Source organism: Labeo rohita, chromosome 2, assembly GCF_022985175.1.
Source record: "Labeo rohita strain BAU-BD-2019 chromosome 2, IGBB_LRoh.1.0, whole genome shotgun sequence".
Taxonomy (NCBI): domain Eukaryota; kingdom Metazoa; phylum Chordata; class Actinopteri; order Cypriniformes; family Cyprinidae; genus Labeo; species Labeo rohita.
In genome coordinates, this window is record NC_066870.1 from 5,531,135 (window position 1) to 5,549,028 (window position 17,894).

The 17,894-nt window shown below is 35.6% G+C and overlaps 1 protein-coding gene across 1 annotated transcript; it reads right to left on the reverse strand.

Moving 5' to 3' along the window:
• Positions 1-3,276: 3,276 nt before the first annotated feature.
• On the reverse strand, positions 3,277-17,021 carry ap2m1a (adaptor related protein complex 2 subunit mu 1a). Its single transcript, XM_051130570.1, has 13 exons — positions 16,874-17,021; positions 16,047-16,165; positions 10,681-10,946; positions 10,273-10,355; positions 8,250-8,255; positions 8,001-8,136; positions 7,764-7,908; positions 7,541-7,555; positions 6,131-6,250; positions 5,919-6,054; positions 5,732-5,829; positions 5,536-5,647; positions 3,277-3,613 (listed from the first exon to the last, which is right to left on the reverse strand). Exons 2-13 carry the CDS (start codon positions 16,118-16,120, stop codon positions 3,479-3,481), a joined length of 1,326 nt encoding a protein of 441 aa, XP_050986527.1. The 5' UTR covers positions 16,121-16,165; positions 16,874-17,021; the 3' UTR covers positions 3,277-3,478.
• Positions 17,022-17,894: the final 873 nt, after the last annotated feature.

Genomic DNA, 17,894 nt, shown 5'->3' on the forward strand with positions numbered 1-17,894 from the left:
AATATAGCATTTTAATACAAAATTCAAAACGGCCGATACCCAAAATGGCTGATATGGTAAAACTTGGTATGGTTTGACTCAGCGTGATTTTTGGCCAAAGCATTCGTAAGTTATAAGCAAAAATAGCCATTTTTCATATCTCCTGACCATTAGGTGGTGCTGTGCTGAAACTGTGCAGGTAGCCTCAGGTCATTGTTATTATAACACACAAAAAGTTTGGCCTCAATATGCTGAAGCGTTGCAGAGATATAGCCTACATCCATTTTTGTGTGCTCTTCGTCAAATTCATTTGTGTGTTATTTGAGAACCGTTTGACTAATCAACTTGAATTCCATAACTTTTTGCCAGCATGGTCTGAAGATGATCCGAGCCAATTTTGGTGAAAATAAGACAAACCGTCAAAGACCAGTTCGTAAAAGTATGTTTTTCTAATTATAAAAAATTGCGAAAAAACTTGCCCTTACAACTTTTAACTTTGGTGTCCATTTGACTCGCCATGAGCCGAGGATTCAGAGGAAAATTTCAGAGGAAATTTCCTTCTAGACATTACGGTTCAAAAGTTATTAGCATAAAAATGAGTGAAACTTTGGACAAGTGTTGACGTTGGAGAGTTTGAGTTAGAGACTCTAAACTTGCTATGGTTAAAGTAGAGACTGTCCTTTATCGGTGTGCCAAATTTCGGAATTTTCCTGCAGGCGGTTCTACGGGCTGCCATAGACTCAGGAGCGGAAGAAAAAGAAGAAGAATGCCAACAGATGCAATGGTGCTTGGCCCCTAATAACATGGTAGGACACAACAATTTGCAGTGTCAAGCAGCAAAACAAGCTGTTTTGTACAGCTACACTGACCAAAATTATAAACGCAACCCTTTTGTTGCCCCCATTTTTCATGAGCTGAACTCAAAGATCTATGTCTTTTTCTATGTACACAAAAGGCCTATTTCTCTCAAATATTGTTCTCAAATCTGTCTAAATCTGTGTTAGTGAGCACTTCTCCTTTGCTGAGATAATCCATCCACTTCACAGGTGTGGCATATCAAGATGCTGATTAGACAACATGATTATTGCACAGGTGTGCCTTAGGCTGGCCACAATAAAAGAATAAAATGCCACTCTAAAATGTGCAGTTTTACTGTATGTGGGGGGGTGGGGGGCGGAGGGGTCCGAAAACCAGTCATTATCTGGTGTGACCACCATTTGACTCACGCAGTGCAACACATCTTCGCATAGAGTTGATCAGGTTGTTGATTGTGGCCTGTGGAATGTTGGTTCACTCCTCTTTAATGGCTGTGCAAAGTTGCTGGATATTGGCAGGAACTGGAACACGTTGTCGTATACGCCAATCCAGAGCATCCCAAACATGCTCAATGTCCAGTGAGTATGCTGGCCATGCAAGAACTGGGATGTTTTCAGCTTCCAACAATTGTGTACAGATCCTTGCAACATGGGGCCTTGCATTATCATGCTGCAACATGAGGTGATGGTCGTGGATGAATGGCACAACAATGGGCCTCAGGATCTCGTCACGGTATCTCTGTGCATTCAAAATGCCATCAATAAAATGCACTTGTGTTCGTGCCCATAACATACGCCTGCCCATACCATAACCCCACCGCCACCATGGGCCACTCAATCCACAACGTTGACATCAGCAAACCGCTCACCCACACGACGCCATACACGCTGCCTGCCATCTGCCCTGTACAGTGAAAACCGGGATCTATGCAGAGAACACCTCCCCAGTGCCAGACTCCTTCGAATGAGGACGACAATTTGTGCAGAAATTCTTTGGATATGCAAGCCGATTGTTGCAGCAGCTGTCCGGGTGGCTGGTCTCAGACGATCTTGGAGGTGAAGATGCTGGATGTGGAGGTCCTGGGCTGCTGTGGTTACACGTGGTTTGCAGTTGTGAGGCCGGTTGGATGTACTGCCAAATTCTCTGAAACGCCCCCTTAAAACTTGGACATCTGTGGCATTGTGCTGTGTAATAAAACAGCACATTTTAGAGTATCCTTTTATTGTGGCCAGCCTAAGGCACACCTGTGCAATAACCATGCTGTCTAATCAGCATCTTGATATGCCACACCTTTGAAGTGGATGGATTATCTCGGCATTCCAAAGAGGTGCTCACTAGCACACATTTAGACAGATTTGTGAACAATATTTGAGAGAAATAGGCCTTTTGTGTACATAGAAAAAGTCTTGAGTTTCTTGAGTTCAGCTCATGAAAAATGGGGGCAAAAACAACAACGTTGCATTTATAATTTTGGTCAGTGCAAAAAAAAAATTGACACGGATGAGACCGGAAGCCAGACCCATAAAATCTATAAATGGCCACGGTCACTCTTACAGCAAAAATAAGGCGGATAAGGTAGGCTATTTTAAAAAAAGGTACATTTAAAGGCGCAGTATGTACTATTGACGGCTAGCGGTTAAAATTGGTACTGCAGTCCAAATTCAAAATCTTGTTTCTCCCACCTTCCTCAGACACGATTCTCACGCAGGTTGTAAGATTGAGGACACGCAACAGGAACCAGAACAACTGACAATGTAAGGTAATGGAGGTAACGAGCCTTACACTGCAAGTTTTACACTGCATTTTAATGCATCTCTGGTCATTGAGCTTTTTAAATGGATGCTGAGGGTTTTTAGGCAGAACAGAATTTGAGACCTCTGAGCCAGTTCTTTTGCTGCATCAAATATGCTGTGTTTTCCACCAACTGGCAACCCAAAGTGTCAAAATGCAAATGGTTAAACTGGCAGTGGGTGGAATCACAGAGTAAATCAAAAACAGACATCCGACACGGAATGCACATTTTCAATGTAGATTAACTGGCTGCATCTGAACATAGTATGCTTCCTAAATACCTTGAATGTATTATGGTGTTTTTATGCTTTGGTACAGTCAAAAAGCACCTTTTAAAGATAAAAGAAGAATTATAGAGAATAATAAATTATAACTTATTGCTATTGTGTGAATAATGTAATCAAAAGGTCTGATTTCAAAATGTAATATAATCTAATTACAAGTAGTAATCCAGATTACATGTAATTAGTTAGTACCCAGCACTGGACATGTGATATGTAAACTGAAGAAAAATGTGTCTGTGAAAGACAAAAACACACCAACACAATGTTTTTTTTCCATTATATATTTATACTGAACTAAACAGTCACAGAGAGATAGCGATACGATACTGAGAGTATGACCAATGGGAGAATAACCAACGACAAAATAGACAGTGGACCCCAACAACAGCAAATCAGGAAGCTGCGCTTTGACTGACAGACACACACTGCTCTCCACTGGATCTGTTCATTACAGCACTCGTACAAACACGGACAGGTAACTACGTTTCACATTTGCATATTTTGTAATTAGCCTTTTTAATTCTTCCACAAATTTTGAGGAGAGGGAAGGAGGGAAACATAGTATATTTATAGAAGAGTAAGAGCTGGTCCCTCTGCTCAGCGGCTCATTAGCAGCGCGTCTCGTAGATTCCGCTGCGTCCGATGTAGCGCACCCATTTAATCACATCGTGGTCACTGTAGTTGAGTTTCGACTCAAATACCTTCAGGTAACGCACCTTTAGCCCCGAGGGTGCAAATGGAACCTGAGACAATGGAAGATGACAAAGGAAATACATCTGAGAAGTGTGCCAGGAAAAAGGTACTAATTCTTGACAGCTGGATATGTCAGGCAAACTATTATTTTACACAAAATATAAGACAACAATAATACAAACATGAAAAGTAATTGGTTTTAATCTAACATTTGTACAAACTTCCCCTAAAAATGTAACAAATAATATAAATCAACATTCATCTGTTTTAAAAAAAAAAAAAAAAAAAAAAAAAAAAGAAAACAATAACCAAGCATTTTAATTTAGGAGAAATGCAAGATGGTAAATTGATATTTTGAGTTGATTTTTTTTTTTATGTCTTTATGTATTGCTAAAATAAAAATCACACAAATCAGAGTTTTAAATTGTATCCAAACGTATACAATATTTAGAAAAGTTACAAAAACAATTTATAATTTATATATATATATATATATATATATATATATATATAAAATAAATAAAAATATCAATTAATTCAACCCAGTTACCCAGGTTATTGATTAAAAATAAATAAATAAATACATAAAAATCAAGCTACTGTTTCTTATAAATTAAAGAAAACCTATGTTAATAAATAGACTTTTTATACTATCCAAAGATGTCTAAGTTTTAATTATTTAGTTACAAAAGTACCAGAAATCTCATAAAATATTAAAATATAAATTAATTTAACCTTATTAGTCAGCTTTTTTCCCAGTTTGTAAACAGATATACGTTTTAGTTAATAATTTTTTATCCATGTCTACATTTACTGCTAAAATGGTAAGTCACACAAATCAGGATTTTAAATGCTATCGAACATGTCCAAATTTTAGTTAAATTAAAAAAAAAAAAATCAAAAAAAAAAATCAATTCATTCAACTGTTACCTAGGTTACTGATTTGAAAATAAATCAATAAAAAAAGAAATTAAATCAAGCTAATGTTTCTCATAAACTAAAGAAAACATGTTAATAAATAAATGTTTTGATAATTTTTAAAAATATTTATATTCATTGCTAAATTAAAATTATACAAATCAAGGTTTTAAACTAGATGTCCAAGTTTTAGTAATTTGGTTACAAAAGCACCGCAAATCTTATACAAATATTCAAATATAAATTCACTTAGAGATTTTAGACAAAAAAGATCAAGTTTTTTTTTAAATTAGAAATACAAGTTTGTAAAAAAATGTTTTAGTTGATTATTTATTTTTTTAATCAATGTCTACATTTACTGCTACATCAAGTCATTATTAAAAAACAAAACAAAACACACACACACATTAAAACTACCAATTCAGTCAACCCTTTTACCCAGGTTACTAATATAAAAATCCAGCTAATGTTTCTCATAAATTAAACAAAAAATGTTAATAAATAAATGTTATCTGATATTTAAAAATATATATATATATATATTTATATTCATTGCTAAATTAAAATCATACAAATCAAGATTTTAAACTATCCAAAGATGATAGTCATTTAGTTAAAAAAGTACTGGAAATGTCACAAAACATTCAAATATAAATTCATTTAACCTAGTTAACTCTGCTTTTTGATAAAAAAAAACAAAAAACAAAAAAAACAACAACATTCTTTTATTTATGAAAAATACAATATTGTAAATTGATATTTTTAGCTCATTTTTAATCAATTTCTATACTGACTGCTACATTAAGTCACAAAAATCAGAGTTTTAAAATGTAATCAAACATGGTACATTTTACCTTATAGTAAAACAATAAATAAACAAAATAAAAGGGCTAACATAATATTTATTTTGATATCCTAAAGTGGACGAACGACATTTTCTCAAGGTAAAGCACCTTGATTCACCGACCATTTGTTGAAAAAAAAAAGAAAAAAAAAGAAAACATTTATGTGGAAAGTGCCATTTAACAATGTGGGACTGGTTAAAAACACTTACCTCAAAGTTCATGGAAATTGGTGGACGGGCCCACTTCTTCTTATCATTAGTGGGCAGTAGCTCAATCTCAGCACTGATCTGAGACTCCTTCATTCCTGCCATGCGTTTGATCCTGAACAGACAGACAGACGGGATGACGTGAGTTTTTACACAAGCACCAATCGCAGAGAAGTGTCAAAAAGACGGTGACACTTACTTCCACACGATGGCGTTCTCACTGGCCTTGTATTTGGCTTTTCCTTTCATACAGATCACCTGCACTCCACTAGTGTTCAGAGGCGTAGGAATGCGCACCTGTTCAAAACATTCACCGCATATATCATCTGACAAACTTTTACAAACAAACCGTGTGAAAATATAATGTTAAGTAGATATATTCTGACCTCTATTTTCTGTGCCAGGAGCGAGGGCTTGAAATTAGATTTGATGACAACTTTGACCTCCAGCTTTGTGCGTCCAACCTCTCGAACCAGTGGAATGACCCGGAAGGGCAGAATGATGTCCTTAGTGGTGCGATACCTGCACGTACAGATTGAAGACGCGTTAAGACACAATCAGACTCTGGAGTGTGAAGACAGACGGATGCTGAACTGACCTCATGAGCTCATATTCTCCATCAGGAGGGATGAAACTGATGCTGCGCTCAGAGTCGAACTTGCTGAGACGCACACACTGATGGAAAGTGCAGTCGTCGATGGCTATGGACTGTTTGCCACTGGTGGAAACGACAGAGAAATAAAGGTGAGAGTTTGATATTTGGAAAATACTAGAATAAACTGCACATATAATGACAATGTCACTGACAAAATACCAAAAATCACTTACTAAAATGTGATACTTATAATAATTATGGCCAATAACTGACAACATCCATGTCATCTACCAATATGAAACCTACACTACTGTTCAAAAATTTGAGTAAGATTTATTAAAAAAAAAAAAAAAAAAAAAAAAAGAATACTTTCATTCAGCAAGGATTTAATTTTTCAGCAATTGAACATTCCATTTTAGGAAAACTAGAGCCATATCATATACACATGTTAATGTAAAGGCAGACACGGCAACCCGTCAAAATAAAAGTCCGGTTTAACTTGAAGACATTGTGCCAGAAATATATTACTGCTCTTACTACTACTACTAAAATGAAACAAACATTATTTTTTAGGGTATAATCACACAACATTTCTTCCACGTTTTAATTTTGATAATAAATTCTTGTTTGCCAAAAAAACGCTTAATTTTCAATAATTAAAAGATAAATTAAATTCATTTTTTATGCCTTCATTTGATAACCAGAACATTTTAAATACACAACACAAAATTGAGGGTAAAGACTATTTTAAGAATAAATTTAAATAAATTAAGTATGAATTTAAATAATTAGATATGCTAAAACACAGAATTTGATAACAATTGTATAAGTTTCATGATTTTAATTAATTAGACATGCTCTTTGATTCATAAAATTTAATTTATCATTAAAAAGAATTGAGAAAAATTAAAATGGGAAAAAAAAAACAGAATCCAGAAAAATTGAAATGGAAAAAACAGAATTTGGGAAAAAATAAAACGGATTTCATAGGGCCCTAATGCTGAAAATTCAGCTTTGATCACAGGAATAAATTACATTTTAAAATATATTCAAATAGAAAACGTATTTTAAATTGTAATAATTTTTTCACAATGTTACTGAATATTTAATCAAATAAATGCAATCTTGGTGAGAATAAGAAAAATGAGAAATCTAACGACTCCAAAACTTTGAACAGTAGTGTACTTTGATTTATATGTTTTAAAAATTGTTTAGAATGAAATTTGAAATTTCAAATAAATTTAAAACATGTATGTACATTAATATTCCAATGTAATCTGGCACAGAAAAAGAGTAGCGAGATGGAATTGGTAAAATATAAATAAATACTGGCCAAATTAGAAAAAAAAAAAATCATATGTTGTACAGCACAACTAACATAAAACTGAACACAGAAATATAAAGATACAATACCTTCCCCCTAACTCACTGTGGTAGCACAGAGAAAAAAGAGACGCAACAAAAACAGACAGCTTCAAAAATCAAAATAAACCACACACTTTACAATCAAACATTTTTGAAAATTCTGGATCAGGAAACACAAAATCCAGACAAAAAGACAAACGTAATTTTCAAAGCAAATAAGAGAGGAGACAGACAAGCAAAAGCTCTACATAAACGTGAGGCACTCTGAAACCTTTTCCCAGGATCATCAGTAGTTCCTCCTTTCCCCTGTTTGTCAATGACGATTTTATCATTCATGCCAAACTTGCATTCAGGCATTCCGCTCAGGTAGCTCTTCATCACCACACGGCCAGAGACGTGAGCGCTCAGGACCTGACCTGTTGTGATGACACAAGGTTGCATGTGAATGGTTTGGCTCTATAGTAATAACTAAAACACACCGATGAGTCCTCAGGTAGTGTTGTCTCACCCTGTGGAGACATGAGCAGGTTGACACTCTCCAGCACATCCAGGAAGAGCTCGTTACGGCGGTACTTGATGCCTTCACGACGCCAACCGATTTGCCCGGTCACCTGGCTGGTGATCTGAGACTGCTCCTCCTTAGTCTGATTTAGAAAGGTCACAGATGACTTTGAAATGCAGTTTAAATGTCTAAATACTTTGGAGCCACTAGTATTATAGTGTAATTTGAGAAAGACTTAAATACATTCACACATACCTGATGCTGCAGTCAGACACGTCCAGATAAGCAAGAAAAAAAGAAATTATTTATATTAGAATCTGCTCCAGTTTTTAAAAAACAAACAAAAAAAGGCCCACTGCCCAGAAGATATTGCAAAAAATTAAAATCTTGATATTTTCCAGAACGTTTTACCGATTCTCGATTTATTATGATTTTTAACTAGTCAACTTGAAAATGTAACTACAACATGATTCAAGTAATTTTTTTTAATTAGTGCACCACGCATGATGTATATGTTAAACAAATTACTTGTTAAATATCTTTGCAAAAAAAAAAGATGCATGAACTACAACTATATCTTGTACAAATGTCTTGTACATATTAGGAAATAATACAAGGAAAATGCTTAAAAAAAAATTTCAAATTTAAAATGATTGAAGGTATAACACCAGTAGACTATAACTATAAAACTATAAAAGAACTATAAAAGTTCTGTAAAAACAATAAACAGCAGATTTCAGCCTGTCACCATGATGCAAACATGAAATATCAGACATAGAGTAGTAGTTCTTCACAGGTTTACATGTTTTTTGATTACGCTTCTTTTCTATAGTTTTTCTATGTAAACTTGGACACATTTGACCGTTGCACTCGCATCTCTTGCAGTGTCTCATGCATGAAACGGCATTATAAAAATGCGGTGCTCAAGTTAAAAGAAATTCACTCCCATCTTCTAGCATGTTTTTCCACTGCCCGTGTTGAATCTAACATTTGGTAATGTTTCTATTCAAAATCGTGAATCCTCGATTTATAAAAAATAAAATCGTAGCAAAACTTTAAATTTGAATTAAACAAGAAAAATTGGATTTTTATATATGCAACTGTCACTTGCTCTACTGATCCAGGACTAAATGTATTATGTACATGCATTTTTATCCCTTTCAGATATAAACATTTATTTTTCTGTAAAATCTGACTGAAAAAAATTCTGGTTGTCAACTTTCTACACTTGTCAGCAAAATTTTTTTTGAAAAAATATTTATATGTGAATTTTTATTTATTTATTTTTAACACACACACAGCATATAAAAATGAAATATTAAAATGTTTAAATGTTTATTAATGAAAAAAAGGGAAAAAACATGTAAAAAAAAAAAAGTTATATATAATTTTCTAATTTTCTAAATCTAAATATATATATAAAATATTTAAAAAAAAATTTTAATGTCAATATACAATATAAACAAAATTAAATTTATAATTTTAAAATGTATAATTTTTTTTGTGCTGGAGACAAAAAAAATGTTGGGAAGACAAGTATAAATCATTAGTGTTTTAAAAATAGAAATAATTATTTCATTAGAAATAGTCTCTTTTATATGGAGACCTGTATCCACCACTAAATAAAAAAAAAAAAAAAAAAAAAAAAAAAAAAAAAAAAGGTAATTGTGACTTTTATATCTCGCAATTCTGACTTTTTTTCTCAGAATTGCATGATATAAACTTGCAATTGCGAGTTATAAAGTCAAAATTGAGTTTCTCTTGCAATTCTGAGAAATAAACTTACAATTCTGACTTTTTTCTTGCAATTCCGAGTTTACGTCTCGCAATTCTGATTTTATTTAATCTCCGAATTGCATGATACAAACTTGCATTTCTGAGAATATATTTTTTTCCTTCAAGATTAGACTTCATAACTCAGAATTGCTAGTGTATATATATATGACATCTCACAAACCAAAAAAAAATCTGAATTGTGAGATACAATCTCACATTTGGAAACAAAAAAAGTCAGAATTTTGAGTTTTTAGCTCACAGATCTGACCTTATTTCCCACAATTCTGAGAAAAATTCAGAATAGCGAGATTTAAACTATTGTGAGATAAAAAGTTGCAATTAGCTTTTTTTTTTTTTTTTTATTATTAGCATATTATTATTTATTTATCATACTCCGCTGGTCCTTAAATAAAACTACAATAATACAATATCATTCAATTGTTAAAACTGTTTAGGAGACTCTAAAAAATAGATAAACAGAAGAGTATGGGAAAGTTCTTACCTGGCCTTTGATGCCCTGCTGGGTAATAAAAGTCTTCAGTGCTCCTGTCTCTGAATTTTGTGGGTATCCAAAGTCCAGAATCTCTGTACACACACACAAAGAAATAAATGAATCATTATTCTGGAATGAGACACTCAACGCCTCAAGAACTGTTTTAAACACTTTGTCTCCAAGTTTCATTTAGCCAACAATTTATTTTTTCAGCTGTTGGACAAGGCTTCCTGGCCAGCTCACGGTTTAAGATGCACCTTACCGCTAACAGCGGATGCCTGCCAGCAAAGCATACCATTTAGAGGAGGGTGAGCTTGGTTTGAGGTAATGCGGTTAACGCAGGCACACAGAGGATCAGGTAGAACTGGAGGAGAACAGCGTCAGGAAATAATTTATGTGTTTCTGAACCAGCCTTACCATCCAGCAACTCGTAGATCAGCACAAAGTTGTTCTTGATATTCTCCTCGCTGATCTTCCCAAAGTAGGCCGTCATGACGTCACACATCTTGTAGAGGAACTCGAACACCATAGCGGCATTGACATTCTGCTTGGTGACAGCAGCCAGCCAGATGTTGGAGCGCTTGACGTGGAAGAAGCTGGTGCGGGCGATGTTGGTGACGGGGGAGCGCACCTGCTGACGGGCGTGGATCACGTTCACGCGGAACGCGTCCACGGCGTTGCGCCTGTGGAGGAGGATAAGAACATCAGGTCAAGGCTGAGATAATGCAGTTGGGCAGGAAGAGTGAGCACATGGTCACCATCTGCCAGTAAACCCTGGAAGACAAACACTCCTTCTGTCTGCGAACAAAGCTTTAAAGGATGTTCCCTGCTGGCCCAAACCTTCACGAACATCAAGACAAAAGAGCTCTTGCTTGTCTAAAACAAATAAGAGAAGCTCTTTTGAAGAGGTTTATACAAAGAGAGTACAATAACATTACTTCCTTGTGATTTTATTTCTTTTTAAAATATTTTAGCAGATTTTCTTACTCCATCCAGTTTAATCTGCAACTGCAATCCAATAAACATCAATGCAAAGTTTCTGTTTCATGTCAAGACGAACATTTCCTACAAAAAGGTGCATAATATCAAAAACATACTAAAAATGTGTCATCCATGCCTGAGTGCAATCAAAAGGGAAAGGGCATCATGGTAATTTCAGTTTGCTGCTGGTGCATTTGCATATTTTCACAATATTTGATTACTGAAGTATGTCAGGTGACATGCTTGAAGTAGAGCTGGGCAATATGAATATTTACAATGCATTCAATATGCTTTAGAATGATATAAAATAGAACTAGTGTTCTACGTGCTTTTTGGTCCTAAATTTTCTAAAAACCGTGTTACTAGGACATTTTGTGCCCATTTAGAAGCGTGTCACACCTCCCCCCAGTGTCACAAATCCTGAGAATACAGTTGAGAATATCAGTATTGTTGAGAGGTTTGATTTATTTATATGAATCAGTTCTTCTATGGTTCATTTGATCTAAACACTAATTCAATGCACGTTCACCCAAAACAGTACACGGAAGTCTATGCATGTTATTTTTTGATAACAATGGTCTGAAGGCTGTGACACACCGCACTGACAACAAAGAACTAGTAGCAAACAAAGGCCGACTGTGTTGTTGCCTCACGTCTAAGCTAAAATGTCATGCTTGCACACACCATGAAGCAGGCGTGGACGATGTACGGGTAGGCACGATTAACGCATAGAAATTTATCAACCGTTAGAGATTGAGAAAATGTGTAATTTGCAAGCGTTTTTAAGTACTGCGGTTTAAAAACAAGTGATTTTGCGAGCGATTACATGAGGCATGGGATGTTCATTCATATTTATTTCATGCTAAAACTAATAGTAAAGAGGAAAAAATGAATGCATTCACTAGTGCACCACTCTGCCATTTGAACTGCACATTGCCATTTGCAAATGCACATTTCTGCAGGGCGTTACGACTCTGACACCGACCCAAAAGACCCGCACCGAAAATTTTCGAATACATTCACCGTTAGACTCCTAGTTTTTTGTGATACTGACACTGGTGACAAGAATTATGAAATTTCTATGGTATCAAACCTTTTTAAATTATTATTGAGATTAGGGTTGGGTATCGTTTTAATTTTATCAATTACGATTCTGCTTATCGATTACGATTCTTAACGATTCCTAGTTTTGATTCCAATAACATAAAGTGTCAATAAAAAAGTCAAACATTTTAATTCTGTATTTTTACAAAGCTTTATGTTGCAGCTGAATAACATGAGCAAAAATCAGCAGCCTACAGAACACTTATGAGGCCTACAAGGATCTTTTGCCTATGGTTTTAACAAAAAAATACCACAGCAAAAACAACTAGACTATAAATTTCAATTCAAACATTGTTAAAGACAAGTAAACAGTCAGTAATAAAATAGGAACAAGCGAATATATAAACAATAGCATAAATAAATACAACTTAATTTGAAGGTACAGAAATTTTAATCAAAAGTTTAAAAACACTAGTTTTCTTTTCATAAATAAAATATAGATTAATCTTCATTAAAGTTACGAAAGATATTCAGTCAAGATCAGTGTATGATTTTTTGTTCTTGGATTAACATTAATGACAGGCAGCACGTTTATTAGGCTGCTGTCTTTAACACCGAATGCACGCAGATCTAAAATTACTGTTACGCGTGCGTTTTCTTTCTCATCTGTTTACTTTCACTTTCGACAAAAAACGGCTGTGTTTATGATGATATACTGACTTTTTTTTTTGTGCATATTGGGTGGTAAATGTCAAAGAGAAGTCAGATCTGGCCCGGAACGGCCTTTTCTGCAGTGAAAATGCCCGGAACGGTTTGAGATCGGACACATGCCGGAAACCCGCACCTGCAACACTGTTCACTGTGCTTACGCTGCACACAAACGGTGATCAGCTTCTTTCCCCTTCTGTGCTTAAATCGTTTGATTTTAGACTTTAAAGTCACATTAAAATGCAAACGCAGGAATCATTAAGCACAACCGAAATGCACGTGTCTTATCGAATACCCGGTCTTGGACATTTGAAACCGGTTATAAAATGGAAACATTTCTCGATACCCAATCCTAATGGTGATATATATCATTACCGTGACATAAATTTACTCATATGTAAGCACATATGAGCCCATATGGACCACATAACCAGTCTTAAGTAGCACGGGTACATTTATAGCAGTAGCCAAAAGTACATTGGACGGGTCACAATTATTGATTTTTCTTTTATGCCAAAAATCGTTATATTAACGTCCCCCATAGTGAAAATCAAGATTTTATGTTGTTTATTTGTCTATGTGGTATTTTTAACTGTTTTCCCATAGGCTGTGCCAGAAATGCGGTTTGAAACAGCCCTTTTTTTTTGCTACGTCACAAAATAAGTAACCAATCACGTCAAAGGATAGATTCCTATCATTAGCATGCAAAATATACCAATAGGATTTTCAGCACAAAACCAAACATTAAACAGAGCATTTATTAGAGCATACAGAGCCTTAAATAGAGCACAACCGCAAGGCGCTACCGCTAACTTGAAAAATAACCCGCGGCAACAGTGTAAAAGTAGCCCGGAGTCAGACGCACCTCTCCCGCTTTGCTGTCCACACTTCACTCGCATATGCTCGCGGGCGCGAACTGGATAACAAACTAGGCTGCATTCGAGCCTTCAATGCATTTTGAGGGCACAGCATCATCAAGTAAGCAACTTTAACAAATGTTACAGTATCTACTGTAGTTGTCCGCTAGTAAAAACATAGTTTTATCAGTCATTACCTGTTTTTCGTCATTATATCGCATTTACTACACTTCAGTTAGTGGATCAGGCGGCTCTGGCTGGTGTGACTGCTTGGGGGCGGTGCTAATTTGCATATTCATAGATCCGTGTATAGTAAATGAGGCAAGGGGGGTAGAGTTACATTCAAGCCTGTTTAAGGTATGAGAAAATTATTTTCACAAGAAAAAACATTTAAATATGTAATTTCGATCATCAAAAATAAAAAAATTTGACTACAGGGGGACTTTAAGTAAAGATCATGTTACATTAAGACACTTTGTAAATTTCCTACCGTAAATATATCAAAACTTATTTTTTTGATTAGTAATACGTATTGCTAAAAACTTCATTTGGACAACTTTAAAGGCGATTTTCTTAATATTTCGATTTTTCGGTACCCTCAGATTTCAGATTTTCAAATAGTTTTTCAAATCTTGGCCGAATACTGTCCTCCTAACAAACCATACATCAATGGAAAGCTCATTTATTCAGCTTTCTGATGGTGCATAAATGTCAATTTCAAACAACTGACCCTTATGACTAGTTTTGTGGTCACATTTTGTGATGTAAGATTTTGGTCATATCGCCCACCCCTACTATGAAGACAGCCTACGGCCAGCTAGCAAGTATATTCTGCTCCTCCAGGAGAGGATGTTCATTTGAATGCTCAGGTACAATAAGCGTAAAATTAGAACAGCCTTCTGTATGTGTCCTCTTTGCTTGCTTTTGCTTTTCTTGTTGTGCACTAGTTTGCTAAAGCTGAACAGCCAGTCAAAATCATCTGTCTCAGTGGCTGCCTGACACCAATTCAACACGCCCAATAGGCCAAAATGCAGAACACAATGCAAAAACTGAGCTGATAGACATTCAACGATGGCCTTACGCACAGCTGACTGTCAGCTTGGTGTGTCAGGGCTTTAATTTTTATCTCTCTCTCACTTATTCTTTTATATATTTTCATAAGAACAAGTCAGAATAAGTATGCCGTTGAATTTTTAACATAAATATCTGTTATGCTAAATGATGAGAGAACATTATTTCTCACCCATATTCTGACATTGTAAAATCTGAAACATTAAAGTTGTACTTGCATTTTATGTTTTATGTGCATATAAAACCATTCTGTAACTTTAATTTGATACAGAAACCAAAACGTTACGTCTCGTCTTTGACTCTATTTTTTTTGCTATTTGTTCTTTGTCCATATTGCAGATAAATACAAATACAAAAAAAATAAATTGAGATGCATTAAAAACACAGGTAGACATATTTTTGGCTATATTGCCCAACCCTAGACTGGGGGTCACTGGTGACATGCGTCAGAGTGATTGGTTGGTTATTTTTTTGGGGGTCTAAAAACATGCTTTTGGGTCATTGGTTGTAGTAGGATCGCTTACCTAGTGCTACAGTAGCCACAATGAACATGGAGAAAAACAGTAAAAATGACAAAGAGCATGAGGGGAATAATGACAAGGAAAAGGAGAAAGACAAACATGGGCTGCATGTGTAAATGGACAACAGTAATGCAAACACAACAAAGAAATCTTGATCTGAGGTTATATGGAAGTAAAAAAAAACAATACTTCCCCATTTATGGCTACAAAAAATGAAATTTAGTTGGTGATGGAATGAAGCAATGCTTCCTGCTTTCTAAAATCCAGTCATCCTTCCTGTTCCCTAACAGGATAACCCCAATGATACAGAGTTTAAACCCTGCTGAGCTTGCACATTAACAGTAAGGCCAGCCCCAAAATCTATTTGAATATTTCCAACAGCAAAATACATTTAGTGTTTGCCTGTGCAAAATTCTGTGGGTAGCTGTCTTACTAAGGTGTCCCTATCAGCTTTTAGTGGTTGTTGTGTGTTCCGGTTCAGTTTCCCCTGTCCCCAAATGATATGGTTTTGAGAAACCCAGGAAATGATTCTCTAACATAGTTTATTTAGAAATAAGGAGCAGTTTTAAGAGCATTTTCCACCCGTGATGAACTCACTCACCCTATATCATCACGGTAGACGCGGGAGATGAGCACCTCCCCTTTATGGTTGTAGATGAACAGTCCTCCAATCATGGTGGCTGTCCCCTAGACCTCACATTCCATGGTGGGCCCTCACTCCTATAATTCACAAGACAATAAAAATGAATGAGACGCTCACCGGCTGATACAAGAGCACTGTGAGACCCTGATAAGATTTGGGAGGCATTCAGCCCTACAAGTGAGACTAGATAAAGAAGGCAGGACGGTGAACGCTCAACAGTTTAGGCTTCTGTGACAACCCACACAATGCAGTTTAGGAAATTAAAAACACTATTTGACTATAAAATGAATGAAAACAGCAAGTAATATCTTGAAAACTAAGAGTATATCTGTTGGTGCATGGTTGGACATACACATGACTAGCTCTTACATTTACAAAACGTCGTGATGTCCTCAAAAATGAGACGTTATGTAAATATAAGTGATTGGACAGCAAATATTGTAACGGCAAGTGATGTTAGCATTCACTGAGTGTACGGGCGCTGAACAGGAAGTGTTCGTCCCGTGTGGTTTAATTAGTACAAGATGTCTGCCAACTGAAAGACATGTTAAATGTGCTTGGTTTTAAATCGCTAGTCGAGCATCCGTCATCTTGTAACTGATATTAATTATTCAAATTGAAGAAGAGTCATTAATAGTAAGTGAGCTCGTCAACTGGTCTGTTCCTTCCCTCGAGACCTGTATCGAAATTTCGCTGGTCATTTCGATGATGAAAACCATTCTTGCCGGTCAAAACACAAACACCTTCGGACATCGGATAATCTTATTTTCAAAATGTGACCATACCTACTTAGTGTCCGCACGAATAGGCGCGGAATCGACCGTTCCCTCTCCGTGGTATTTTTCGGGATCGGTTGGATTAGCGGGACACTAGCAGCAGTCCCTCCCTCCCTCAGCCAGGAAGTCAGCTGACAGAGTTGACAATGCGCATGCGTGTTACGAGCGACAACGCAACCGAATGTTTTGCATGTCGGTTTGTTTAGGCATAAAGATGTGCGACATTTATGTTATTTTAAATTTATACATATCTCCGTATGTAGTTCTTTTATGTGGTTTTGCTAAATAAAAGCACAGCTTATTAATATTAATTACGTCAAGTGACGTTGCTTCGTAACCTTCTCGAAGCGCCCAGTAACGTGCCTAATTAATATTTATGAGGTAAGTCTTTGCCGTACGTAGTACGGACATTGGTGTGATGTGGATGAATGAACGCTTTCAATGTCAAAGAACAGGTCGTGGACCAACACAGTTCTTATACGTTATCTTTTGAAAATAGAGCAGGGGTTTAAAAAAATACAATTTAATAAAAATCGCCACATGCATCAGCTCACTTAAAATAAGAGTGTCTGATTTATCAGTTATTAATCAGTTCGTAACCGTGTCCATCATTAATGGTGAAAGTAATATTTATGTCCATTATAGGTATAAAACGAACCTGCAAACATGCCTCTATTTTTCACCTCTTTTACTGTGCGTAACATCTGCTATTTTATAGCTCCCGCATAATGCCGTACACTGCAAAATGAGTTATTTTTAAAAAATAAAATAGGCTATTACATTTGCCTTAACAAGGAAACGTAAATATGCCATAAATATTAGTATTCTGGTAAACACAAAGTCACTGTCACATGCAGCGAGTAGGTTGATGCTGCTGATACACAATTAACAAAGACTTTCTTGTCTTAAATCAAAGCATTCTGCATAATAAATGCGGTATCAGCCTACGCACATTTGTTTCATTCCTGCTGAATGAAGAAAGATATTTTTGTTTATACACTCTCATCAGTTCAATAAAAACATAGCCAAC